General features: G+C 46.4%; 7 protein-coding genes across 7 annotated transcripts; 5 read left to right on the top strand and 2 right to left on the bottom strand.

Moving 5' to 3' along the window:
• Positions 1 to 552: 552 nt before the first annotated feature.
• On the bottom strand, positions 553 to 2,428 carry DSM5745_03659 (Zn(II)2Cys6 transcription factor domain-containing protein; the record flags this gene model as incomplete). Its single annotated transcript, XM_026745675.1, has 2 exons — positions 553 to 2,266; positions 2,322 to 2,428. The coding sequence occupies 2 exons, from the start codon at positions 2,426 to 2,428 to the stop codon at positions 553 to 555; spliced, it is 1,821 nt and encodes a 606-aa protein (XP_026606541.1).
• Positions 2,429 to 4,829: 2,401 nt separating this feature from the next.
• DSM5745_03658 (phenylacetaldoxime dehydratase family protein) lies at positions 4,830 to 5,843 on the top strand (the record flags this gene model as incomplete). Its single annotated transcript, XM_026745674.1, has 1 exon — positions 4,830 to 5,843. The coding sequence occupies one exon, from the start codon at positions 4,830 to 4,832 to the stop codon at positions 5,841 to 5,843; it is 1,014 nt and encodes a 337-aa protein (XP_026606540.1).
• Positions 5,844 to 6,785: 942 nt separating this feature from the next.
• On the top strand, positions 6,786 to 8,822 carry DSM5745_03657 (uncharacterized protein; the record flags this gene model as incomplete). Its single annotated transcript, XM_026745673.1, has 4 exons — positions 6,786 to 6,823; positions 6,877 to 7,083; positions 7,209 to 7,750; positions 7,813 to 8,822. 4 exons carry the CDS (start codon positions 6,786 to 6,788, stop codon positions 8,820 to 8,822), a joined length of 1,797 nt encoding a protein of 598 aa, XP_026606539.1.
• Positions 8,823 to 9,628: 806 nt separating this feature from the next.
• On the top strand, positions 9,629 to 11,095 carry DSM5745_03656 (uncharacterized protein; the record flags this gene model as incomplete). The annotated part of the gene is made up of 1 exon (XM_026745672.1): positions 9,629 to 11,095. The coding sequence occupies one exon, from the start codon at positions 9,629 to 9,631 to the stop codon at positions 11,093 to 11,095; it is 1,467 nt and encodes a 488-aa protein (XP_026606538.1).
• A 558-nt stretch (positions 11,096 to 11,653) lies between these two features.
• On the top strand, positions 11,654 to 12,434 carry DSM5745_03655 (methyltransferase family protein; the record flags this gene model as incomplete). The annotated part of the gene is made up of 2 exons (XM_026745671.1): positions 11,654 to 11,794; positions 11,874 to 12,434. 2 exons carry the CDS (start codon positions 11,654 to 11,656, stop codon positions 12,432 to 12,434), a joined length of 702 nt encoding a protein of 233 aa, XP_026606537.1.
• Positions 12,435 to 13,331: 897 nt separating this feature from the next.
• On the bottom strand, positions 13,332 to 15,095 carry DSM5745_03654 (uncharacterized protein; the record flags this gene model as incomplete). The annotated part of the gene is made up of 4 exons (XM_026745670.1): positions 13,332 to 13,526; positions 13,596 to 13,915; positions 14,450 to 14,648; positions 14,721 to 15,095. The coding sequence occupies 4 exons, from the start codon at positions 15,093 to 15,095 to the stop codon at positions 13,332 to 13,334; spliced, it is 1,089 nt and encodes a 362-aa protein (XP_026606536.1).
• Positions 15,096 to 23,800: 8,705 nt separating this feature from the next.
• On the top strand, positions 23,801 to 24,408 carry DSM5745_03653 (uncharacterized protein; the record flags this gene model as incomplete). Its single annotated transcript, XM_026745669.1, has 2 exons — positions 23,801 to 24,090; positions 24,177 to 24,408. The coding sequence occupies 2 exons, from the start codon at positions 23,801 to 23,803 to the stop codon at positions 24,406 to 24,408; spliced, it is 522 nt and encodes a 173-aa protein (XP_026606535.1).
• Between the last annotated feature and the right edge of the window lie 944 nt (positions 24,409 to 25,352).

The following is a 25,352-nucleotide window of genomic DNA, read 5'->3' as shown; positions in this document are numbered from 1 at the left end:
GGCTGGCTACACGCATCGACCGATGCCGAATGCTATGGTGCTGTAAGTCTGCCTCTTCAGTCGGAAAACATGCAGAGTAACACGAGACTAATCTGGTCCAGTACTGCTTACTACTGGGGCAAGTGCCCTGGCCTATTCCTGGTCAAGCAGCCGCAAGCTACGAAGGTGCCACGATCGGGTTGCTCGTAGGGTACCATACTCGATGAAACCTGCATGCCACCTCACATGATTATGTATTTGCCCGGCCCAGGAATGATATAAGAGGACATTCCCTGAGATGTTCGTAGTGCAGCGTCTGTGTTTACTGTAAACCGCTACCGTGACCCCCACTATGGGCCAGCTGATAAGGCTCAGAACGATGAGGCTGGCATGGAGGACAAGACGGGGTTTGCGAATATTAACTTGCCATATGTTCTGTAGTTCTTCTGGAGTTTAAATTAGAAGATCATACACTGTCTCTTCGCGGGGCAGGGTATTAACCAGGGGTCATTCCCATGTGGAAATATATTTAGGGCTCGGCGCATGATTCCCTTACAATCAAGTCCTCTATCATCATAGGACATGGTCCAGCAATCCCAAAGCTCTAACGCATGGCCAATCCCTCGAGCCATCAATAGCAAGCAAATCAGCGACCAGCGCCTCATTCCGCTCCAGGACAACAACATGCTCTTTCTCCTCCCCATGAACATCATACAAAATCCGCGCCGTAACCCTCCCATCACCCCGAACATCAAAGCTCACACCCTCCAACACCTCCCCTGCCCCCTCGAATCCCCTCTGCAGCCGCATCCTCAACGCCTCCTCCAGAATATCCGCACACATACTCGCACTCAAGAACCCCTCCTCAGCACCCCACTCCCTCGCCGCCGTGATAGCACGACACCCCACCCCGATATCCGGACACCTAAGGGCCGCCAGAAAAAGCGCCGGCACGATCTCAGACTGCGGCGTCAACGTCGGACTGTCGCCATGCATATCAGCCTTCACATTGCGCATCGCGTTCTCCGCGGCGTCCAGCACGCCGATTGATTCGGCCGTGTACTGCGGCGGCTGGGCCTGCGCGGCTCCTAGCAGCGCGTTCTTGACGCTGAGGATCGAGCTCAGCACCGACAGACGCGTGAGCTCGGCGCCCCGGCGGGCCCGTCGCTCAGCTGTGTTCACCTCAGCTCCCGACAGACCCCGGCTGCACGCGGACTCGAACGTAGTCGTCCCATACGTGCTCAGGCAGAACGCATCGAAGACGTGCAGGAACCGCGTGAAGTATGTCAGGAGCAGATGCTGCTGGTTCTCGAGAGCCGTGTACATCGCAGCGCGCTCGGCATCGTCGGCATGCATGCACTTCGCGACGAAGAGCCACAGGGTATGCTGCAGCGGGCTAAGGACCTTTCGTGCTTGCTGGAGGCTGCTGAAACATGATCCCGCCCCAGCCCCAGTCCCGTCTGTGCAATCACCCAGATAAACGCCATACGGCTGCGTGAAGACAAACGACTGGTCGACGGGGAGTGGTTCCCTCGTGCCAAAGAACACGCTGCTCCCCTGCAGACTGAGGAAAGATTCCACGACCAACTCGTCGAAGGCGCTTGGGCCGGTGAGGTTCAGCCCGCACACATGGCGTTCGATCTTCAATGCGTTGAGGATCCGCAGCCCGCTCTGCACGTGTGTGATGGCGGTCGCGATGTTCCGATGGAGGAGTTCGCACATCACGAAGAGCAGACAGCAGACCAGGATCACGGTTTGGAGGTAGGGGTCTTCGGACATGCGGCGTTTATTGAGCAGCGCAAATGACCGGCCTGATTGTTCGAGCGCGAAGAGGTACCATTCCTCCTGACTCTGGAGGGTCTTCCGGTGTGCCGGACGAGGATTGTGCGCCAGGCGTCGTCTAGCGCTTTCATGGCCTTGATTCACGGCTCCTAGGGCAACGACGGCGTGGAAGACCGCGGGCTCATTGTAGCACAGTTGCAGAATCAGGCGCTGCCAGACGGGCGAGTCGAAGAACGCCACGAGCTGCGGGACGGAGCGGTATTGGAAGAATGAGAGGCACCGGCTTTCATCCGATGTGACTTTCCACTGCACCCTGGAGGAAATGTCTCGCTGCAGAGTGGCCAGGCTGGGATTTTGAATGCAGACGGAGGCTGCGGAGGCCTTGGCCGTTCGGGGGCCGCGCGCAGGTGGGATCCGGCAGACCTCGTACCCCTCGCAGATGCGTTTCGTGCTGGTGCAGTTGGTGCATTGCCCGGGGGTTTCGTCGCACTTGATTCGGCGGGCGCTGTAGATGGGTTTAGTTTTAAGCCACCTGCAGCAGGGATCGATGGTATACTCACCGACATGTCCGACAGCCTGTGCGGGAGCGTTTCGAAAATCGTTTGACTCGTCCATGGCCATCGACGTTATCTGAAGGTGTAGCGCTCTTCATTGTTACTGGAGCCATTGTGAATCCCTTGAGCGGGTATAAAAAAGTTCAACGTTGGTTGCAAGTGTCCCCTTAAATGGCATCTCCGGATCGACACTGACCCCAACGGGGCAGCCGATGGCGGGGACCTCGGGACAAGCATTGACACTGTGCGGCTGTGCCTCATTGCAAGATCTCCCAAACAGCCAATGACAGCTTCGACACAGACCTGCACTAAAGCTTGGTGTCTAGGCGGCCGGATTGTGCGCGATTTAGTGTCGATTACCACACGACGGAGCCTCAGCTTCGGCGAATCCGCCATGTCCGCCATGTCCGCGAATTTGCCGAATCCCGATGGCTCGCAGGGAGATACGATCTCGCAAATATCATAGGCTACCACCAGGCCATCGACATGGCTGGCTGAAATCCGTCTCGCGGGATGCACCCATGCCATGCCCTAACTAAGCCGGAGTAGGGATGGATCAGGCCTACCCCAATATATGTGGCCCACTTGGCATCTGAAATAGACGATGGAGCCAATGACAAGGACGCTTATCTGCTGGGCAGTATTCTAATCCCTCCACCTGGGTAGCGGCTCAGGGCAGGCTGCCATATAAACCGGAATCCCGCCTCTTACAGAATGGGCCAGACATCGCACCTAGCCCTACGCAGCCGGCAATCCCATAAACCTGTGCTGCCCGTGAGGGGCTTCACCTTTACTTCCTCCGTGCGAGACCTGAGTTCCCAAACTCGCCCGACCCCGTCGAAATCACAAGAGTTCCTGAAACTCGTCAAGGTGAGGGCTGCTGTGGTAGCCCGTGAGCTACCTATATTTATGGACGAGTTAACAGGCCTGCCCTGTTCCTCGATACTGAGTCCATTGACATTTCGGTATTGACTTGGCTCGCAATGTGACCCTGTCCTCATGCTCCGAGTACTACTGCCATGTCCGCTGTGTACCCTTACCAAGTCGCCGGGATGGTACTAAGGATTCCGAGACTTCGCCCCGACAGGGAACCATTGCATACGCAAAACATTTCGCACGATATATGTCGAGTCCTCCGACATGAATACAGATTAGCGCCACGCCTTGTAAGCTCTCGACCCTGGAAGGCGGATAGGGCCGGCCCGGCTGCTGCGGCGAACTCCGGGTCGAAATGCAGCGGCATGATGAAGCCTGCCCGGCTGCTGCGGCGAACTCCGGGTCGAAATGCAGCGGCATGATGAAGCCTGCCCAGGGGTGGGAATGTGACACGCCGAGCAATATTCTTAAGCACTAAGGGTTGGCACTTGGCGTCGGTGTCCGAGGACATACATGTCATGTCCTTGCTCGTTGGCAACGGCCAACGTCCAGCTGGAGCTGCAGTATCCCTAATGCCAGGCTCACGGGCCTCCATTGCTGACATGTGGGGGGAGGAGAAAATGAGCGGGGGCACCAACTGGCTTTAGCGTATGCGTAATCCACTTAAGCCACTCGCCCAAACCCTGGGACGGGGAGCGGGAAAATGAGAGACCTTACCTGCACGACGTGATGGAAGTCGTGAATACCCTCGCTGCCACAGATACGGTGTCCAAGCCTGTGCCATCGCAAAATCTCCAGAGTCACTATAGTAGGTAGGTAACTGCTTAGCCTCCACCGCCGCACGCGGCTGAGGCTATACCGGGCGCTTAGATTGCTCGCTCTGTAATGGTATCTCTTGATGCTGAATGTGTTGATCACCGCGGCCTATCTAGCCCTACCAGAGACCCTACTTAGGACTACCATGTCACGACGGGCTAGTGTGCAAGCACGGAGATGAATTTGGAAGACGAGTGTGCACGTTCCATCCAGCTTCGGGTTTCCGTCAAGTCCTACACCTTGGCTACCGTAGTACACATCGCTGCGGTTCAGGCACCGAGGTAGTTATATCCGGAGACGGTGGAATCCAGCTGTTACATTGTCTGGACCAAGGGCTGCAGTATAACTGCCATATTAGGAATACAAGTGCAGATACTCGGCCAGCGGAACGAGCTGTCAACGCCCGGTTATGGTGACGTTAGGCGATTGGCGTCCGTCGGCGTGTGCAACAAAGCCCGGAGTATGAGTGGATAGCCGAATCTGCAGCACAAGGATGACCCATGGATGCACCCCGTATGCGGGTTGTCCCCGGACCTACCATACCGCTGTCCTACCATCCCTTCATGCAGACCCAGGCTCTGCGTGTGCAGCATTGCTTGGAACGCTGTCAATAGCCTATTGGCCCCCGCCTGACAAGCGGAAGTCCAGCCGTCATCTACTTATAATGGCTCGGGTGCTCACCTTGTCTAGACAGGAAGCCTTGACAGCAACTCACCGTTGTGTCTTCTCCGTCTCTGGAACAGCAGGTACCATCCCCGACCGTGATCAGATATCGCACCGCCGAAGCCATAGACCAGCAAGTTCAAGCACACTCCAAGAACAATGTGGGGTCTCAAGCTCCCATCCGACACACCCATCGTCCTCGCCGTCTTCGGCATCCAGGCCCTGCCCTCGAACAACGCCGGGACTCTCATCGAAGCCTTCGACACCCTGATCTCCCCCCATGCCCCGTCCATCGAGAACCTAGAGCAAAACGACCCGGTCGCAACACGGCTCTGGCTCTCATACTGGCCGTCCCGCGCATCGTTCGACGAATGGTGGTCCAGCCCCCCCGTCGCATCCTTCTGGTCCTCACTCCCCGATGACGCCGGCGTATACCGCGAGATCATGACCGTCCCGCCCGGCCGCACACAGCACGGGACCAATGTCTTGAAACAGCACAACGGCATGGCAAAGCTGGGAGTCTTCGAGGATATCGGCGATAAGTCGGGGTACTGGGGGTGCTACTACGATCGGATGGCGGACGTGACAAGGGAGAGGAGGAACGAGTTCCGGTCGTCGACGGAGACCCGACCTGCCCGTGTCTCTGCTCTCGCTGGAACCCCAGCGAATCTTCACCGGGGCAGGGTCACGATCAACGACCTGCCAGAAAACATCGCCTTCGTCGTCGAAGGCCAGGACCACAGCCTTATCCAGTCCAAGGAGAAAGAATACTGGATGGAGCACTTTGATCAGCCCGTCACGAACTGGATAAGGGACCTCGTCGACGCAGGGCCGCAGGCAGGCATCCTGGAAACACGCCTCTGCTACGACCCCAGCAAGGGGCTCTACCGATCTCCAAAGGCACAGCCGCCCGCGCTCAACTACAACCGCAAGGTGCAGCTCTTCTATTTCCAGGACTTCGAGGCTATGGAGAAGATCGGGCGCGAGAATAAGGGGCATATCAAGTTGAGACGGGAGTTCTTGCAGTCTTATGGGCCTGGGGGTGCGATGGGGGAGTTGCCGGGGAAATTGTGCTTGTGGGTTGAGGCGAGTTTACTCAAGGCGTCGGAGATTGAGGCTGAGTATGTGGGCTGTGTTGAGGGGACCGGGTTTATGGGGTTGAGCTGGGAATGAGAAATATAGTCAGGACAATTTCGGGAATCAAGGGCTAGATTCGCTTGATATGGGAAGGGAGGGGATATATAGCCATGCGTGTCTAACTATGTTGTATACCGCCATTGCCCCAAATAGCTCTTGACGCGGCATATTTGAACACACTCGACGCACCTAGTAAGCGAATGCCAGAGGTAAGATATCATGACTCGTAGTTACGGAGTAGCCAGTTCCAAATAGCAAAGCAGCGGCGGCCCTATGTCACCATCCCTCTGTCGGCCTGCATGGCAACATCGTACCTATATGTGCGAGCAATGACTGAGACGAAGAACCAGATTCCCTGGGTAGGATGGCTGCAATGAAGAAGCGTCCCTGAGACGTGATGGTTCCTCGGCGCTTCAGCCCTTCCACCCCGCGCCCCCCTCCTTTCGGTCTTGGGCCGACTGCTGCATGAGCGGGCTTCGATAGCCAGTAGACGGACTCGACGAAAAAGCAACGCCATTACCACAGCGCCCAACTGTCCACGAAGGACACCCAATCATGTTTCGCCACGCCTGTGGGAAGTCACATTGCTCGGTCTCCGGGTCCACGGGTGGGAACCCTAGTTCCAACCTTACCTTTGGTATCAAGGCCAGTCCCCAGAGACTCCTGCTGCCTATTATCCAACCATATTGACCTGTTCATCTCTTTGTCGGTACCCAAGCCACTCCTGCCGGATGCTTTCACTGGAAACTGCATGTCGAATTAACCGACCCCTGCGGACGCCTTCGGGGTCGCGTCGTATAGGTTAGAGCTTAAACCACACCCATGGCGGCTGAGACAGTGGCTTGCCTTTGACTCACCTTATTTACATGGACTCTGCTTATACCTGCAGGATCTGTCACGTGCAAGGTGTTTGTTTACAGACGCGAGCCTTGCAATCCTTCGCTCATCCCCCGCCTTTTTACAATCATCCTGCTGATCATGGCCTCGCCGTCCATCCTATCCAGAGGCTGTCTTCGGTACGAGATCCACTCCCGTTCCATCATGAGCCTCGTAGCCTAACGTTCTATAGGACAATTATCGAAGATCCCTACTATGCATCATGGTTCTGGCAAACGCCCAGGGTACAGTGCATCCACGTCAAGACATCCCCACCGGGAGATGAGAACGCCGGCCGCAAGATCGTGGTCCTAAGCGACGGCATCAATTTTCTCTGGGCCATGCTTAGCTCGACGTTATGCACCCTCCTCGACAGGGACGGCGAGCATGTGGTCAAAGGGTGCATCTGCCGGATTGAGCATTGTACGGCGATGACCATCAAAAATAGAACGCGCGTTGGCCCACACATCCGCACCTTGGTCATTTCCATCCATCTCTCATGTTCTCCCGCTGACTTGTCCCAAGCGTACTGGTAGTCACGACCATGCACGTTGCCACGCGTTTCGGGGCCTTGCCTAAGATTGGCAGGCCTGGACGCCTGGATGTCGTGCTTCCACTGCTCGATGACCAGATCTGGTTTGACGCAAGGCGCACGGGTGCATCAGATGGCGGACGCTTGTTTTCTATGCTTCCGACGGAGGTTCTGCATTTGGTGCTTGCGCATCTGGACCAGGTTGATACACTTTCCCTTGCAATGACCGCGAAGATGTTCCATGCACTTGTGGGCGGCTTGATCCCCTCGCAGGTGAGCTTAACAAGCGAGCAGGGAATATCAAAGTTTGCAGAGGCTATGAACATTCAGCCTGGTATCCGCAATGTTGTCAGGAGCTATTCGGTGAAGGTAAACGGGGCAGCGCCAGCAGCTCATGTACAGATTGTGCAAGACCTCCCGTTGCTCCGTGATTGTCATATTGAGGTTGAGCACACATCTGGGAGCAGCTTCCTGGACATGCTCCCAGTCCTGCAAAGACTATTATCAAGCCAAACAAGCCAGTGCCTAAAGTCATGTACGCGCAACCACACCCCTTGCCCGGTCTTCTCTTGATCTAACGCCCGGCACCCGTGCTAGTCCACCTTGTTATCAATCCCAGCGGCACAACGGGGTGGACAGACGATGCGCAGAGCAACATCCTGCACACCCTCTTCCTAGCTCCATCCATCCCGCATCTAGCAGTATCCTATCGCACGCGCAGCGAGGACGAAGCCAACCATGTCCGGGTCCGACCACTCACTTTCAGGCCCCCAGTGGTCAGCGCCCACGTTGCCAATGCCACACGCCTGCAAAGCCTGAACCTGCAGTGGGAAGGCCTGCAGCTCCCCGCCCTGGCCATCCTCCTCAGGCTCCATCGCAAACTGCACACTCTCAAACTCGTATTCAGCAGCCGCGCCCGTCGTGTGTCTACCTCGCTCGACGCTGCGCTAGCGCCGCTCGCGGAAACACTGCAGACCCTCCATATTCGCATCACAGACCTCCCTTCCATAAAGCTGGTGGGACTGCGTTGGGGCCCACGCTTTCTATCCCCGTTCGGCACCCTGCAGCATCTGCGCCTACCAGCGGCGTTCCTGGCCTACGTCATATCGCAAGACCATGTCAACACCGTGGATGGCGATAGCGGTTCCATGGCCGAAACGGCGGATAAGACCAATGTGCCCCCTTTGTGGCTTCCCCCTTCGCTCATTAGCATATGCTTCAACACGGCCACGCTTGATGAAGCACCTGCAGACAGAGACCCAGGCAACGAGAGTATCAGCACGAGCTCGGCCACCAAGTCCCAGAATCGCTCTCGCCAGCCGCAGAGTGTCACCACCGACCCCGCAACCACATCGGCCCTGACCTACGTCTGCACCCTGCTGCACAATAACCTCCTCCCCCGTTTCCGCGATGTCGTCTTCGACCCGGACAGCCACCAGCACACGCTCAACCCCTTGACTCTGCGAGTCCGCCCACCAATACTGTGTCTGGAGGAGGGGCTACGGCCACTTGTGGACCGGGGGATCCGCACGGTGGTTGAGTTCGAGTCGTTCGAGGATACTGTGTTGCAGGTCAGGTGTGGGAGGCATGTGAATAAGCACCCATAGCTGGGAGCCCTGGCATATGACCTGTACAGTGCGCGGATGCGATGAACATGTGCTCTCTAGAAAACATCACTGAGTTCACGTGGTGTGCTGGACTTCCAGTGGCAGATATATATAATGTGGACTCTCGTCCTCAGATCTGGGAATTGCCTGTGTAAAGATCACTGTTGGGTACTAATCGAGTCGAGCTTAAACTCGAAAGATGGATGGATTGCTGAAACGACGTCATGGCCTGGGCGAGCTCAGATAGAATAGCGAGTTTAGTTTTACAATGTATCGTTCCATTCGCTCCGTTTTTTATGGAAGTGGAGACGGCCGCTGGTTGGGTTCAGGGTGCTACGGTTTGCCGTTCGAACTCATGCAATCCGATGCGCGCTCTCAGGCGAACCGTGGCTCTTTCCCTTTTCAATGTTTTCTTGATATTCGTTATTCTCCCTGTTCTGGGGCATCTCCCTGGGAGACTGATGCTTCTATTCATCACATATTGATTATCTGCATATATTGGCGTGTTCTCCTTAACCCCTGCAAAATATGGCAGGCTAATCAACTCCCTGAACACCAAGAATCACACGACTCTCTCCCAGTCCACCGCGCCTATGCTGCGGTAAATGACGAAAAGTTTCAGGGTGCATCTCTGCCCCTGTTTTGAATCATCCTGACACAGCTTGGCAGGGCGAAGCGGGCCCTCACCCTGAAACAGCCCTAACTCGGTATCTCCTCCGCCTTGGCTCATTCCACAAGCCTTATATAGATCAGGAAACCCCCAGGAACTGAAAGGACATCAGTGCAGGCACAGTCATTCTTTCAAAATGTCCCCTTCCACCAAATACCGCTACGCCCTCGCGGCCCTCTTCACCACCGGAGCGCTGGCCGCTCCAGCGCCCCAGTTCTGGCCTCCCCAGTGGTTCCCACAGGCACAGGCACAAGGTCAGGGTCAGGGCCAGATCACAACCCAAGCCCCAACCGAAGCAGCCAGCACAAGCACCCTCTCCACCGCAAACTTCGCCGCCGCAACCACAACTCCCACCGTCGCAACTTCCAGCACCCCCAGCAGCTCATCCTCCAACTCAAACGAACCCAGCGAATTCACAGCCAACCCCTCCATCGGCGGCGGCGGCACAACCTACACCGACTCCGCGCGCTTCCGCATCTACGGCGCCACCGGGTCCTCCGCCGACGCAGCCCTCCAAATGCTCGAGGCCGCATACACCTGCTTCGTGACCGACCTGGGCTGGCGCTCCTCAGGCCTAAGCTACAACTCCGACGCCGACACCGCAGCCACCTGGTACAAGGAGAACGTGTACAGTGTCTCTTCTCTCGACGGGAACGCCGCAGGCGTGATGAACTCAGATATGAGCAGCGGCTACAGCTACGTCAACGTGGTAAACACATACCTCACAGACCCCAGCGTGACAGTCCACGAATACGGACACGCGCTCACCTACCACGTGGGCAACTGGGTGGACCAGACGTACACGGGCGCGTGGTGGGAGCCGCTGGCGAACTGGTTCGCGGATACGTTCATGACGAGCGAGCTGTGTGCGCGTGCGCGCGCGGAATACGGGCAGAGCGCCGGGACAAGCGTCATTGAGCTCGCGAAGGTCGTTGGTGACAGCTACCAGGTTATTGTTGACGGGTCCACCGACACAGGCAATTACTACCAGGCGTGGCCGCTGCTGACGTACATGACCAACAACCCGGATAACTTCACGGGACTGGGGACCGACGCCGTCCTCCAGCTGAACAGGCAGTATGAGGTTGGGAGCAACGAGACGCCCCTGCATACGTTGCAGCGCTTGCTGGGGGATACGCCGATCGGCAGTGTGATTGGGCGGTATTGGGCGCATATGGCGTATGTGGATATCAGCGAGGCGGCGAATGAGGTTTTCTTGCAGCAGCGCGACACCCTCACTTATGGGAATCTTGAATCTTCGGGGTCGGGGAGCTACAAGGTTAAGAGCGCGCGGCAGCCGCAGTATTTCGGGGCGAACATTAACCCGCTTACGCTTGAGGGGTCGGGGAGTGTGAGTGTGGAGGTTTCGTCTGATGCGGCGTTTACGGCGACAATGGCGATTCGCAATACGGACTCGGGGGTGGTGCGGTATGTTGATTTGGAGGGTGGGAAGGGCGAGGTCACGGTGGGCGAGAGCGAGGAGGCGAGTCTTGTTGTGGTGAACACGCCCGAGGAGCTCATTCAGTATAACCCGTTTGAGCTGAGCAGTGAGGTGCAGGTTGGGCTGGACTATTCGGTTACGGTTACTGGGGCGAGCTTTTAGGTACGCCGCGGTGTGGTTGTGTATGTGGTATCTCCGATGTGTAGAGAAGGTGTGTGGTTGTGTTTATGTACTGTTAGAGATCTTCGGGAGACATGGCAGACGCCTGATACCATGTATGCCGATGGCAACAAAGTATCGCCTACTCATCGATAAACCCGTTGGTCTGAGTGTGATGAGCAACATAGGTAGCGGTGTTTATTGTCTTAACCAGGGGATATCTATCGATTGTCGGTGAGGTGTAGTCTATGCACCATCGATTAAAAGACCGCCCAGGCAAACGAGAGCTGGCAACAAACGCTTTGCTAAGATGCACGGCGCCTAGAGTCCGTGACGTGGCAGTCCTCTAGCGAGACCTATCCAATACTGAGTCATTCAGCGCCCACCCACTCGATGATCTGGATCTGCAATCGCGAGGATCCATTGGTCCGCAAGGGAAAGTCTATGACGACAATTGACGATCATGCAGGACCCCAAGTCAAGCCACCAGGGAGAGCATGGCTATAAAGAGACCAAGCCTCCCCTTGTTCGGCTGCGGTCGATCGACCCCCTACATCAACAATGTCTCCAGACATTCCCCAAACACTCTTCTCTGCCGGCGTCCTCCTCGCCTCATACCTCACCTACCGCTGCCAGCAACCGCCCAACCCGAATCCCAGTGCGGCGAAACAATCAAATGCGGACCCCTTCACCCGCACCAAGGTACGCCTCCAGCTTCATATTCCCGTCCGCAGACAGGGATAAAGCTCGGATGATCAGAACCACAGCTAACATACCACAGTTCACCCGTCTAATCGCCTACCAAGGCACCCTCTTCCTCCTCCTCGGCACCATCCACGCCCTCCTCCCTCTCCTCCCTCCTCAACCCCACGCATCCGTCTGCCCAGCGCAAAACACCCTGAACCCCTCCCTCTTCACCTGGTCGCCACGCTCAACAATCCTCCTCACCCTCACAGTCCTCGGCGGCACCCTCCGCCTCCTCTCCTTCGCCCACCTGTCACAGAACTTCACCTTCGCCGTCGCGCGGCCCTCGCGCCTAATCACGTCCGGCGTATACGCCTACATCCAGCACCCCGGTTATACAGGCGGGATCCTCGCGCTGGCTGGGTTCAGCAGGCTGGTTCTTCGCACGGACGGCGTGTTTGCTTGCTGGTCTGGCACCAAACTGTGGTCCTGCATATGGGTATTCGTGTATGCGAACAAGGCGTTTGTTGAAGTGTTTGTGTTCTGGGTTGTTTTTGTACGCGTCCCGAGTGAGGAGCGGATGCTACGGGATGCGTTTGGGGCGGAGTGGGAGGGGTATCATGCGCGGACGGCGCGGTTTGTGCCGTGGGTGTTGTAGGTGTGGATGAGTCGGGTGGGTGTCGTTGTTGCGTGCGCGGGTTTGGGGATGAGAGTCTGCCCGGTGATGAGGTCGTATTATTGTGCTTGATCAAGATGTCAGCAGTCTAGCCAGGTCAATCTTGCCAGTCAGGCAAGTGTTCTCCACTCCGTACTGGCCGTTTGTCCATTAAAGCTGCCAATCAAGCAGGCCATTATTCTGTTCAACATCCACGCCGGCTGTGATATGAGATCACGTTGATCTTGAGGACGAAATGAGCGGCTGGTTGCTGTTCTGCCTGCTCTTGGACTCTCAAAAGACCGGTACTGTCTGAGCGCTGTATGACTATAGATGGAGCATGTTGCACAGAAGCCCACCGAATCAGCTTCACGGATGAGCACAACCGAGATATGAAACCCAGGTACCTAGGCGCAATGACAATGTCACCCGCACTGCGGCTAAAAGCACAGGGGCTTGGACTCCTGTCCGTATGGATTCTTATAAACAAGGTAATGTTACGTCAAGGACGTTAAACCAGCGATGATTTCCGTATCCTCCAAGGAATAGAAGTAAGGTTTTCCTTGCTACAGGAGACAATCAAGACCATTATATATGGTACCATGGCTTCCGCTGACCCTGAGCAATTGTATAAGCGCCCAGCCTCTCCTATAACTGAACGACATCAAACATGATCTCACAGGCAGAGAGAAAACAGATATTTCATGTAATACTTCCAGACCTTGAAACAAAGACCACCTCCGGTCCATCCTCGGATAGATACCACTGGGGTATGGATGTATGCGTTCCAACATTGAATTCCTACACAGGTGTCAGAGAACATCGGCCAAGGTAGCACGCGATACATCCATTAAAGCTCCCAACGAACCAACCATCGCAACCTCCAATCCCCTTCGCCATCTACTCAACTTCCTCCGCCGTAAACGTCAGAGTAACTCGGCTAGCCCCCGAGATATCCTCATTGAAAGCATAGACGCGCCCGCCGTCGCTCCCATCCAGCCTCGTGGACCAGGCAGGTCCATAAACCGGCTGCGCGTTCCCACTCTGCCGGGCATCGAACAGCGCAAGCTCGCGGTACGTGTTGCTTTGCTCATCCTAGTCCATGCCTTCGCGTTAGCGTGTTCCTTGCCGTGCGATATACACAATGGTACCCACCACACGTACGCCTCTCCACTGCAGTCCATCTGCGCGGTTGTTGAAGACAAGCTCGTACAGAGCAGATCCGCCTGCTGAGGCCTCGACGGTGAGGAACTCGCGTTCGTCTTCATCACCACCAGGGTTGGGGCGGAGCTCGAAAAGTCCGCCGTCCGCGGTGTATAGCTCCTCGCAGACGGGCCCGTTGGTTGCGGTCGGTGAGATGAGCGAGGCGTTGCCGATAAGGCAGTAGGTGTTTCCGCTGGAGTCGGAGCTGACGGTGGCGGTGATCTGCCCGTCCAGGTCGGCTGGGAGAGCGATGAAACGGGGGGAGGGGCTCTGTGCGCTTGCTAGGGTGAATAGAGTCAGGACAGCGGTTAGGTGGGTGGGATGCATGATTATAGTGTTTAGACTTGGTACTGTTGTGGCTGAGTGGCAGGTGGATAATATGCGCAGATGCCGGTGACGGTAGGTAGGATTTCGGAGAAACGGTGGAGGGCCCTGCAAGTGGGATGTTGCTCTCCTATATAGATTGACAGGGGCGGCGTCCTGACGAAAAAAGCACTTAACATGTAGGTTCAGCAATACTGGGAAGTACGCATGCATTTCTGTGAATGATGGGCTTGCTTATGCTTTTGGATGTCAATGTTAATTTTGTCACCCAATCCCTGCACAATTTCAATCTGTGGCATGGCACAAGGGATAATAGCAGTAATAACTGGCATTAAACAAGATAACATTGCATAATCAGACATCAATATGGGCCTTCAGCTTCCTACACCTAGGTACAAGTTTAAGTGAAGGAACCCAGGAACCATCCATTCATGCAAACACAATACCAAACACAGCACACACAAAGCCCTCAACAAATCAAATATCAATACCTGGAAGTTGCAGCTCCCTAAATGTCAGACTAAGTTGTCTCATCCCCGGAATATCCCCAGGGTCATTATCATAAGCATAGACGCGCCCGCCTAGTCCCAGAGGCATGTACCAGACAGGTCCATAAACCGGCGCCGCTTCCTCGTCCAGGTTCTCGGTATTGAACACCGCAAGCTGCTGGTATGTATTGCTTCCGTCATCCTGTAGCCAGTGCCTTAGGGTTAGCCTTTGTTCTGCAGGTCCCGTCCGGTATGCACTAGGTAGGGTACTTACAGCGCGAATGCCCCTCCACTGCTGCACAGACGGATCAAACTGGTTGCTAAGGAAAATCTCGTACGCATTAGATCCGCTGCTTGAGGGGCGGACGGCAAGGTCGTTTGGCAGTAGATCAGGTATGATGCGTGAGATCATTCCGACAGCAGGGGTGTCAACGGGCGTGCAGACGAGACTGCCCGCCACCGGGATAAGATTGATACTGAACCTGCCGTCGGCAAGCAGGCAGTATTCAATTCCGCTCGAGTCGCTGGTCTGGCCACGAACCTGCCCGAAGATGCCGAGTGGGAGCGCGGTCCATTGGGACCAAGTCTGGGCTTTCGATAGAGCGCATAGGGTCAGGATTCCGGCCAAATAAGGGCGTGTGAAGAGCATCGCGAGGTTGTTCAGGTTTGGTGCTCCTGTCGCTGGGGGCTGGGTGTATCAACCGGCGTGGTTGGGGATGGTGCTATCTAGGTAACCAATGTGGAATCAAGGATCTGTGGGAAACAACTGGCTGTCATACCCACTGAGGTCTCGCCACTTTATATCTTGACTCCGGGGCGGCGGCCTGGGAAAAAGCACTTTTCATGGGCCTCATGACCCTTGCCAACTACAGGAGCCACATCAGATCAGGCCGTGTGACTCGATCTGACCTCGTAAGTGCTTACCCATGATCTGATCTAAAAAGTAATCTACTCTGTTGTTCATGGGCTTCCGCAGGTCATCATAAAAAGCAATGAACCAATCACCAACATCTCGTGACCCCCGTCAGACGTACCCCGGCTTGAAGGAACAGGTTGCACAATTGCATCACCCATGCAGGGGTTCCCCGGGGGCCCCGCTAAAGATTACCCTATCTCCATAAAGGTGATGCCGCACTATGCCCAAAGTGACAGCTCTATCAGTTGCATAGATGTCACCGACTAGCTCAGGGAAGGGTGGTCTGCTAGAAACTAGTTATCTCGTCGACGGCAGAATCACCCCTGGCTTATGTGGCAAGCATGTTGAGCTTCCAAGATTACGCAGTGCTGAAGTAGTGCTTATGTGCCATGCACAATTCAAGGCTATCTCACGGCGTTCAAACATGGCCTATCACGCCGTAAGGTAAGCGGTGCAGATCGACCAGTAGGTGAGCGTGATGAGGCGAGGGATAGATCTGTGAGACCCTGCAGACCCCGAGTTGCTGCCCCTAGACAAGGTGTCCGCAACCACCTTCCCTTAGCCACTATCCTTATCCAGCTGGAGATACGCAGGAAGTCACCTTTGCGATCACCCCTGTTCCCAGTGCCCAAGACTATAGTAGTGCCATGGATGAGCTCCTCGTCATCACTTGCCCCCCTTCGCAGGTCATATGCCCGTCTCCTTATTCCTGTTGCCAAAGAATCGGCTCGTATCGCCCAGCGGTAGATCCAGGAGCGAATCTTGCAGTAGTAGATGGAAGCCGATATACCACCCGATCAGACCCGCAACGAAACAGAAAGCACCCCCAGCTTTCTGCAGCGCCACAGCTGACCCCGCATGTCCGTCAGCTTCAGCGAAGTAGCTTGTAGCCACAGTCAAGAAGCCCAGATCCACAAAGAGAAAGACCATTATATACGCAATGTTACTCGGCAGCGAGGCAATCAGGAATGTGAACACAAAGACTTTCAATATGATCATAAAGAAGCCGACGGCGTTGTCGTACTCGGCTGTATCGGACCCGCCATATGCCGGCGCGACGCCGAAGGCAGGGGTGAGACGGGCGCCGTAGACAGTCTAGAATTACTCTCCATCATATTAGAAAGCGTCGGCTCATGTCCTCTTTCAGGCTCGCGCAATGCACGCACCAAACGCTGAACACTGTGTAGGCGAACACATTCCCAATGCTCGACCCCCACTGCGCTGAGATGACGAGGCCAAATGCCGCAATGCAGGAGACGGTCCGAGTGTCATGGGCTTTGCATGGTGACGCGGTAGCGGGTTACCCTGGCGCTCGACGTCCACCGTTGGGAGTTGTATCTTCACTAGGCCCTGTTGACGGCATCCTGATAGGTGGTATTGTGTGTGTTTCGAAGTAAATAGATTGGGCAACTCATAAGCAACATTTAGAGCAAAATCAGTGGGCGGTATATGGACACACATATGCGTAGGTATGCACGAGCGATGAGGTGCAGAAGCACCAATCTGATGGAATGTTCGGGCAGATTACCGGCGGAGTGGGGGACAAGGATACGATCCACGGCAGCAGATGCTGTTGGGTATGAAATCCTGAACATTGGACATCGGAATTAGCACAGGGACTTGGCTGTGTGCGGTATGATAAACGTTAGAATGAGATGCTTTGTCTTGGCCATGCTTCTGTTCTGTCCTAGCTTTGATATTAGCATGTTTCTCTTGGAGATAAAAGCTTAGAGATTGTATCTAGCTAGGCCACGATAGTGAAGCTATACTTAGTGTGACTAACTAAGCTAATAAGTAAGGGCTATAATAAGGCAAGTAATATATTATATTTTAATACCCCTTTTGTTATAAGCCCTACTAAAAAAATAAAGTTAAATATATTTTTTTAAATAAAAAGTAAATAATAAAATATAAAGTAATAAAAAATAAATAAGGTATTATAGTAGGCTATTATTATATATAAGTAAAATAAAAATTAAAATAAAAAATAATAAAGCTATTTAAAAATTACCTTTTTTATTAAAGTGTTTTATACTAAGTTATTTAATAAAATAAAAATATTAAACCTACTTAAGGGTCTTGGTAAGGTTATTAATAACTTATTTTTTAATAATAATATAAATAAATTTAATATTACTAGTAGCTATTTTTTTATAAATAAAATAATATTTAATTATTATATATTTTATATAAGTATAAAACTTTAAATTTTTTAATAAGGTAATCACGCCTTAATTATTTATATAAATAAGTATTAATTTAATAAAAAGTATTTATATAAGAGTAAGGCACGAGATATTAAGTTTAATAAAAAATAATTAAAGTTATAAAAGTTTTTAAGTTATAATTACTTAAAAAATATATTTTAACTTTATTAATAAAAAACTATAGCTAATTTTTTTAAAAAAAAAACTAGCTAATTAGCTTATTAGTTATTTTAAAAATATATTTAAAAATAAAGGTATAGTTATTAATATAAGCACTAGCTTAATTAATATTATAATATTTAATAAAATTTTTACTTTTATATTAATAAAAATTATAAGATTTTTTATTATTTTAAAAAAATAATAAACACATGTTAGGGCTATAATATAATTTTTTTAAAAAGTTTATTATATAATAAAATAAAAGTATAATAGTAAAAAAATATTCAGGCGTGTATTAATAAAAATTTAAATAAAAGTATTAATTTATTTTTAGTATAAAAATCTTTTTTATTAAGGCCTTGCTATTAAACTTTTATAATATAATTTTAAAATTATACAAAGTTATAAAGTTTTTATAGTTTTTAAAGCTAAATTACGTTAAAATATTTTTAATATAGTATTTTTAAAAAAAAATAAATACTATTATTTATATATTAAATATTAATATTAATAAAATAAGTTAGTACTTTATTATTAATAACTTTAAAAATATTTTTAAACACCTTAATAACCTTTATAATATTATTTATAAATAAAAGAAAGCATAATATTATTTATATAAAAAAGAATAAATACCTGGCCGCAGGTAAAGACTAAATAGATTATATATATTTTAGTAAATTTAAGTAAAATAAAAAGGCTAGTAAGTATTTTATACTACTTTTTTAGTAATTACTTTAGGTTATATAAGGTCTTTAAAAGCAAGCTATATTTACTACTAATTTTATTACCTTTAAGTAGTTTAATAAAAAAATTTTTAAAAAGATTTATATATAAAAAAGTAGTAATAATATTAAAAAAATATAGTACCTAGCTATAAAAGGCAGCTAGTATACTAAAAAGTTTAAATAATATTAATTTAGTAATAACTATATATATATTAAAAATTTTATAATTATAGCTAATAATTTAGTAAAAGCCCTTAATAATTAGGCAAGCTTTATAGGTACTATTATATTTAATTTTAAAATACTTATTTATTTTTAGTAATTAAAAACACGCTATATATTATTAAAAAATAATTATTAAGCTTTTTATAAAGAGCTATATATTATTTATTTACCTTTAAATAAAAAACTATATTTATATATATTTTTAGCTTATAACTAGTATTATTTAGGGTTTTAAAAGCAAAGTTTTATTTATTTAGTTTGCTAAAGTTTAATATAAAAATAATATTATTAATAAAGTTATTAAGGGCAAGCTTATTATTCACAAGTAATTATATAAAATAATTTAAAAAAAGGTTAAAATTATATATAAAAAAAGTTTATTTATGCTTATTAACTTAAAGTACTTTTTGATAATTTAACTTAGCTTTTTTAAATAATTTCAGTGGTATATCTTATTTTTTAAAAGTAAAAAGTGCTAAGTATTAGCCCCTAAGGCGCGGGTGTGTCTTACTAAGCTATTATAATTTTTATTAATTATTTTTAAATTTCCCTTTTAGGAAGGAGGGGGGGTTTAAAGTAGGATAATATTAAAACTTTATATTATATAACTTTTAAACTAAAAAGTTTAGTACAGGTATTAAAAAAATATTAATTAGTTAGTATTTTTAGAGCCACTCCGGGTTATAAGTAAAATTATTAAAAAGGTTTTTTAAAATAGTTCTTCCTATTTTATATTTATTTTAAAAGGTGAAAAAATAAGGTTATAAAAAGTAAAAATATTTTTTTAAGAATTTAATAATATTTTAAAGCTAGGGGGTGTATATTTTTACTTTTAAAAATATAGTTTTGTTTATTTACTTTATTAGTAATAAGGTAAAAAGTATTAAAATTATATTTATTAATAGGTAGCGGGAGGGAAGTACTTAAAACTTTTTAAAAATAATATTATAGGTAGTAATAACTTACTTTAATTTAAAATTATAAACTTTATATAAACTTTTAAAATATTTAATAAAATAGCGCTTGGTTATATAAAAATTAATTTTTATTTTATATATTTTTTTAAAAATAAAATAAAAATATTTATATTTTAGCGCGCGCTGGTAAAAAATATTAAGTTATATATTATAAAGTGCTTTATAAGGTATTTTACTAATAATTTTATAATAAAAATAGTTATAAATATAAATAATAGCAAGAACTAGGTAATTTTAAAAAATTCAAAAAGTTAGTTTTTTATTATAATAGATATAACTAGTTTAATAATATAATAATTTTTTACTTTAATAATTAAATCTAGTGTTAGTAATATCTTGGTACTAGATTAAAAATAATATTATAATTTTTATAGTATAACTTAAGTGGTTAGTATTTTAAAATGTTATTATAATAAATATGCCTTATTTTTAACTTTAGCTATATATATAGCTAATTTTAAAGTTAAAAAATCTTTTTAATTTTTTTTTATAATAAATACCTAGTAAAACTAAAAGGCTTTATCAATAAATATAATAAAGTATAAGGTGCTTATTTACCCGCGTATTAATATAGGCCTGTAAATATTTATATATATAATATTTTTTAGCTAGCGGCTAAAATTCCTAGTTAAATTTTACCTTATTAAAAAAGTGTTATTTTTTTATTAATAATACATGGCTTGTACTATTTAACCAGCAGGCCTTTATATAATTTAAGGTTAATAATATATTTAAAAAAATCCCTATTTTTTTTAAATCCGTGCGTAGCTTGTTAATAAGCTAAATATATAAAAATTATTTTATTAAAAACCTTTACCTAGGCTATTATTAAACCCTTAAGTAAAATTATATTTTAATTAAGTATAAAGGTATTTACAAGCACGGTAATTATTTTAAAAAAAGTATTAATATTTAAATAAAAATAACAATAAGATTTAAGTAAGGTAGTGTATATAACTAGGAGTTTATACTAGGTAAGTTTAATAATAATATTAATATTAAATATTATATGAATATTTTTATTTATAAGTTATTTAATTAATACTAAATTATAAGCTAAGCTAGGCGTGTAGTAAATATTTTTTAATAAAAATTTTTTAATTTACTTTATACTAAATTTATTAATAATACCTAGTATAATATTACTACAGCCTTTAATAGAAAACTTATTATTATTAGTTATTTTAACTAGAACTCTGGCGTATTTAAATAATATAAAATTATGCTTAAAGTATATTATATAATAAAAGGTATTAAAGTTAAGTATTTAACTATTATTAATAACTAGTTTAATATTTGCATAAGTTAATTTAATATAAAAATTTAGCTTATTAGTGTTAAAATCTAGTAATTATATAAATATAAAGTTTATATATATAAAGTTAAACTTAATACTAATAATATTAGCTTTTAAAAAGGCCTGTAAAGTATTAAGCAAAAATACCAATAAAAAACCTTAAGTTAATCCTTAAGCTAATTATTATGAAGCACTAGTAGTAATATTTTTTATTTATATAATATTTATAAAAATAAAGGCGCCATGGCCTTTTTTACCTTTTTTTATAATATTTAGATTTACTATCACGGCCTTAACAGGCGCTAGTACTAGTATTTTTAAAATTACCTTTATTTTATAACTAGGTATTTACTAAATTTTTAACATAAGTAAAAAAAAATAATTATTATATAACTAGTAATATATATACCATATAATACTATAATTTTTAATAAAAATAAAGTTATTATAACTAGGGTGGCTAGTCGTGTTAGTAATATATTAAATAATTTTAAATATTTATATTTAATTATAGGAAAAATAAATAAACATTATTAATATTTTAATAAAATATTACATATAGCTAAGTAATAAAGGGCTATATATTATATAAATCAAAAATTATTATAGTAAAAAAATATTATATAGCTTATTAATTAAGGGTCTGTGTAATTACTAGCTTAGTAATAATATTTTTAAACTTTATAAAAAAAATTTTTAGTTATTAATTTATATATTTTATTATATTAAGTATTTACTAGCTTTTTAAAAAAAAATTAGTGCTAGATAAGTTATATAGCTTTTATAAGTAATAAAAGGCTTAGGTAGTACTTTAAAGGCTAAAAATTTAGTTTATATATTATATATAAAGTATTAATTATAAAAATAATAATAAAAAATAATTATATTATATTTAATGCTTTTAATTTGCTTTTATCTTAATATTTTAAAAAGTTTAAATACCTATTTAATTTTTAATAATAAGCTTAGTAACTTAATCCTAAGCCATGTTATTTTTATTAATATATTTAATAATAATAATAGCTTGCTCTAGTAAATACTTATAAAAAAAACTTTTATAATAATAATAAGCTAAAAATAAGGTAGTTTAAAATAAATTATAATTTTAAAAAATTCGCGTTATAAATAATAGTTTTTTTAATTATTAAATTATATAAAAACTTTATAAAAGTTAAAAGTAATTATAATGATATTAACTATATTATAAATAAATTTTTATATAGCCTTAATATATAAAAATAGTATAAAAGTTATATAAAGTAAGTAATTAAAAAATTTATATTAAGTAATTAAAAATCTTAATATTATATAAAAATATTTTTAATTTAATAAATATTTAAGGAAAATAAATTTTAAAAAAAGGTAGTAATGAAAAAAGTAATTATATATAAATAAATATAATATTCTAATAAAAAAAGCTACCTGGAGTAATTATATATAAATAAATATAATATTTTAATAAAAAAAGCTACCTGGGGTATATAATTTTTTAAAAATAAAAGCTTAAAAATTATATTTAGCTAGGCCATAATAATAAAGCTATACTTAGTATAGCTAACGAAGCTAATAGGCAAGGGCTATAATAGGGCAAGCAGTATACTACACTCCAACAGTTTCCAGTACTCACATTCCCATTTTCAAAGATGACGATCATCGTCTTGCCTTGGAGGCTTTTTGTTGACAATTGCCGTGGTGGGGAATATCTCTCTCGTGCGCAATGAGGGCAAGGTTACCCTGGCTCTGATGGTACAGTGGACAAGCCCTAAGCGGATTGAAGCTTTACCCAGGGAGCTCAAATCCCCTAGCGAGGAGAGCAGGTATGCATGAACCAAGCTAGGTAAAACACCTTTGCATCCAGTCACAATTCATAGCTGCACTGGTTACACCTGTCAGCCCAATCATAATACTCGCATGTTTTTTGCGTGATGATTAAGGGAAACGGTGATGTTAGGTCAGAGCGCGCCTGTGTGATATCTATCCAATAGTCTCTTGCTACACGGTACTGGGATTCAATCCGCATGAATAGAGTTCCAAGTGTCCGGTGCAGTGAGGTGTGATATCCAATCATCACTTGGTACTTACGATTCCGGGACTCGATCAGCATCAATAAAGTTCCGAGGGTTTAGTGCAGTAACCCTGCCAGACGTGGGTAGGTTCCGCAATGGATATCCAATACTAGTCCGAAAAGTCGAGCCGGACTCCGTATTGGCATATGGATATCAGCTCATGGAAGGCCTATAAAGCCTCCAATCAAGTTCCCACTGCGGAGGTGCTTGGACTAGGCCATGGCAAGGCCAGTAAACAGGGTAGTGTGCACTATGAAGATCATTCACGTTGGATCCCAATGCGCCATATGGACAATTTTAGGGCAGGAATTGTAATAAGATTGTTCCAGCCCCGTGGGGAACACAACGCAGAGACCATTGGACCCGAATTGGAAGATTAGTGGTCAGTAAGCCTGCGCTCACATCGTCACATTTCAATAACTTCACATTGCTTTTGTGTGACTACGCGTGGGTGATGCTGACTTTCGATCGCAGTACGCACTTATTTCCTTCCACCCACGTAGATCCATGGCGTCAGACAGGCCCTATTCATGGCCTCCGAACCTCTCACTTCCAGTCGGATGGCTCGGGTCAGCAGCTGTAAAGTCAACGACTCTTGGGAAAGTTGCTCCGAGCTCCGCGCTTACATAGCATACTATGGTAGCAATTTTAATGGCTATAAAGCAGACGCTGGACGCACCCGGCACATAACTCAGAACAATCTCATTAATCGCAACGCTTTTGTTGGAAACCCATTGACTCTTCACACTGAAAACCAGGCTTCAGCTACTGCAACCATGCGTCCCTCCCTCCTCCCCATTATTCTCGCCGCCTCCCTGGCTCCCATGTGCCTCGCCCAAGCCCCGGACGGCACAATCGAACTCCCATACGGCTCGACCGGACGCATCTACAGCGGTGATCGCTGTGTCACTCAAGACGGATGGCTGACTACACCTGATTCGCCCGACACGCCCTGTTCCACCTTCATGGTCGAGAGGAACGGGTGTCTGATAAGTCAGGGGTTTCGCAGGAACACCCTGATCGTCGTCCCCGGTGCACCCCATACGGTGGTTGGCACTCCCGATGAGTGCGATCTGCGTGAGGGGTGGGCGGCTTTGCGCGGGGTTTGTCTCTGATTCCTCCCTTGCTGTGCCTGTGTATTTGTGGACCTAGACTCACAATGGATATCTGGTTGCAGGTCCCCGGCCCAGAAGGCGATTCCTACCGCGACCTTGTCTGGTTCACCAGTCGCGAGCAGGACGGGCGTTCCATTACCTACGGCCCAGAGTGGTGGCTTAACCCCGGAGTCGAAGACGGTCCCAATTATCTCCAGGGTGATGCTCGGAGCGCTGGTGTTATTGTGACTTTGGAACTGAGGATTACGCGCGACCCTGAGCAGGCGTAGCGAAACTCGCGGTTGGAATGTATGCCTCTGCTGGGAGTACGCGGTACACGCAGTCGTTCTTTCTTCTTTCGGTGTCTTGTATGCCCTTTGCAGCCAGCATAACCTTATTCTGAGGACCTTGTTGTTGAGATCTTGCTGTTTGAAGTTGGTGGGTTGCCCTCAACGGCAAGCATCTATGTAAAACCGTTCGCGCTGGCAATTCAACATTGCCAGTTCAGGATGGGTTTGGGCTGAGTCTTATTTTCTTGTATTTAAAGCTCCATAGCAAGGCCATTGGCCAAGCTTTATCTTCCTCAGGTTCAAGCTTCACTACCTTGCCATTTCGTCGACATATTGCTGTTTGGACTGCTTTATCCTTGGAAACTATAGTTGATCCGTTAATCTCATCACTCTGTGGCTGACCCACTAAACCTCTAAACTACGGGCTACAGGACATCGACGAATACCTCAATATGCTAGAGCAACCTCTTTTCGTTCACCGAGCAGGATGAAGTTAGGTAGCTAGGAGTAGGCTGTACACAAAGTTTGTTCTTGGTGGCTTTCATGCAGTTTGTATCCGGTATTACCTTTTCCGTCTTCTCCATGGTGCCATGTAGGTACTGCGGATCTGGTCTATAAATAAGATATACATAGCGTTTTTATATTGCCTTTGTTCTACTAGCTATCCATATTTGTTGTACTAGATATCCATAATCAATAAAGGAACCCTCGCTTCGGCCGATGGGACCACTTACCAGGCACAGATATTATGAATTGCCAATGCCGGCATTCAACTCTCATGGATTTCGGAGACAGCAAAAAGAACACAATTATTATATAATTAAATGAGCACTTTTTGAAATTAAGAGCAGTATTACTACACAGGAGTCCCGCTCCATCATAACTAAAACGCCGCAATGAAACAACCATCCCGCCGTTGGCTGTTCCTGGGATATAGTTGCGCC

Source organism: Aspergillus mulundensis (assembly GCF_003369625.1).
Source record: "Aspergillus mulundensis strain DSM 5745 chromosome Unknown scaffold_2, whole genome shotgun sequence".
Lineage (NCBI taxonomy): Eukaryota > Fungi > Ascomycota > Eurotiomycetes > Eurotiales > Aspergillaceae > Aspergillus > Aspergillus mulundensis.
Note: the sequence above shows the minus strand (reverse complement) of the source record. Positions and strands in the feature narration are given on the sequence as shown.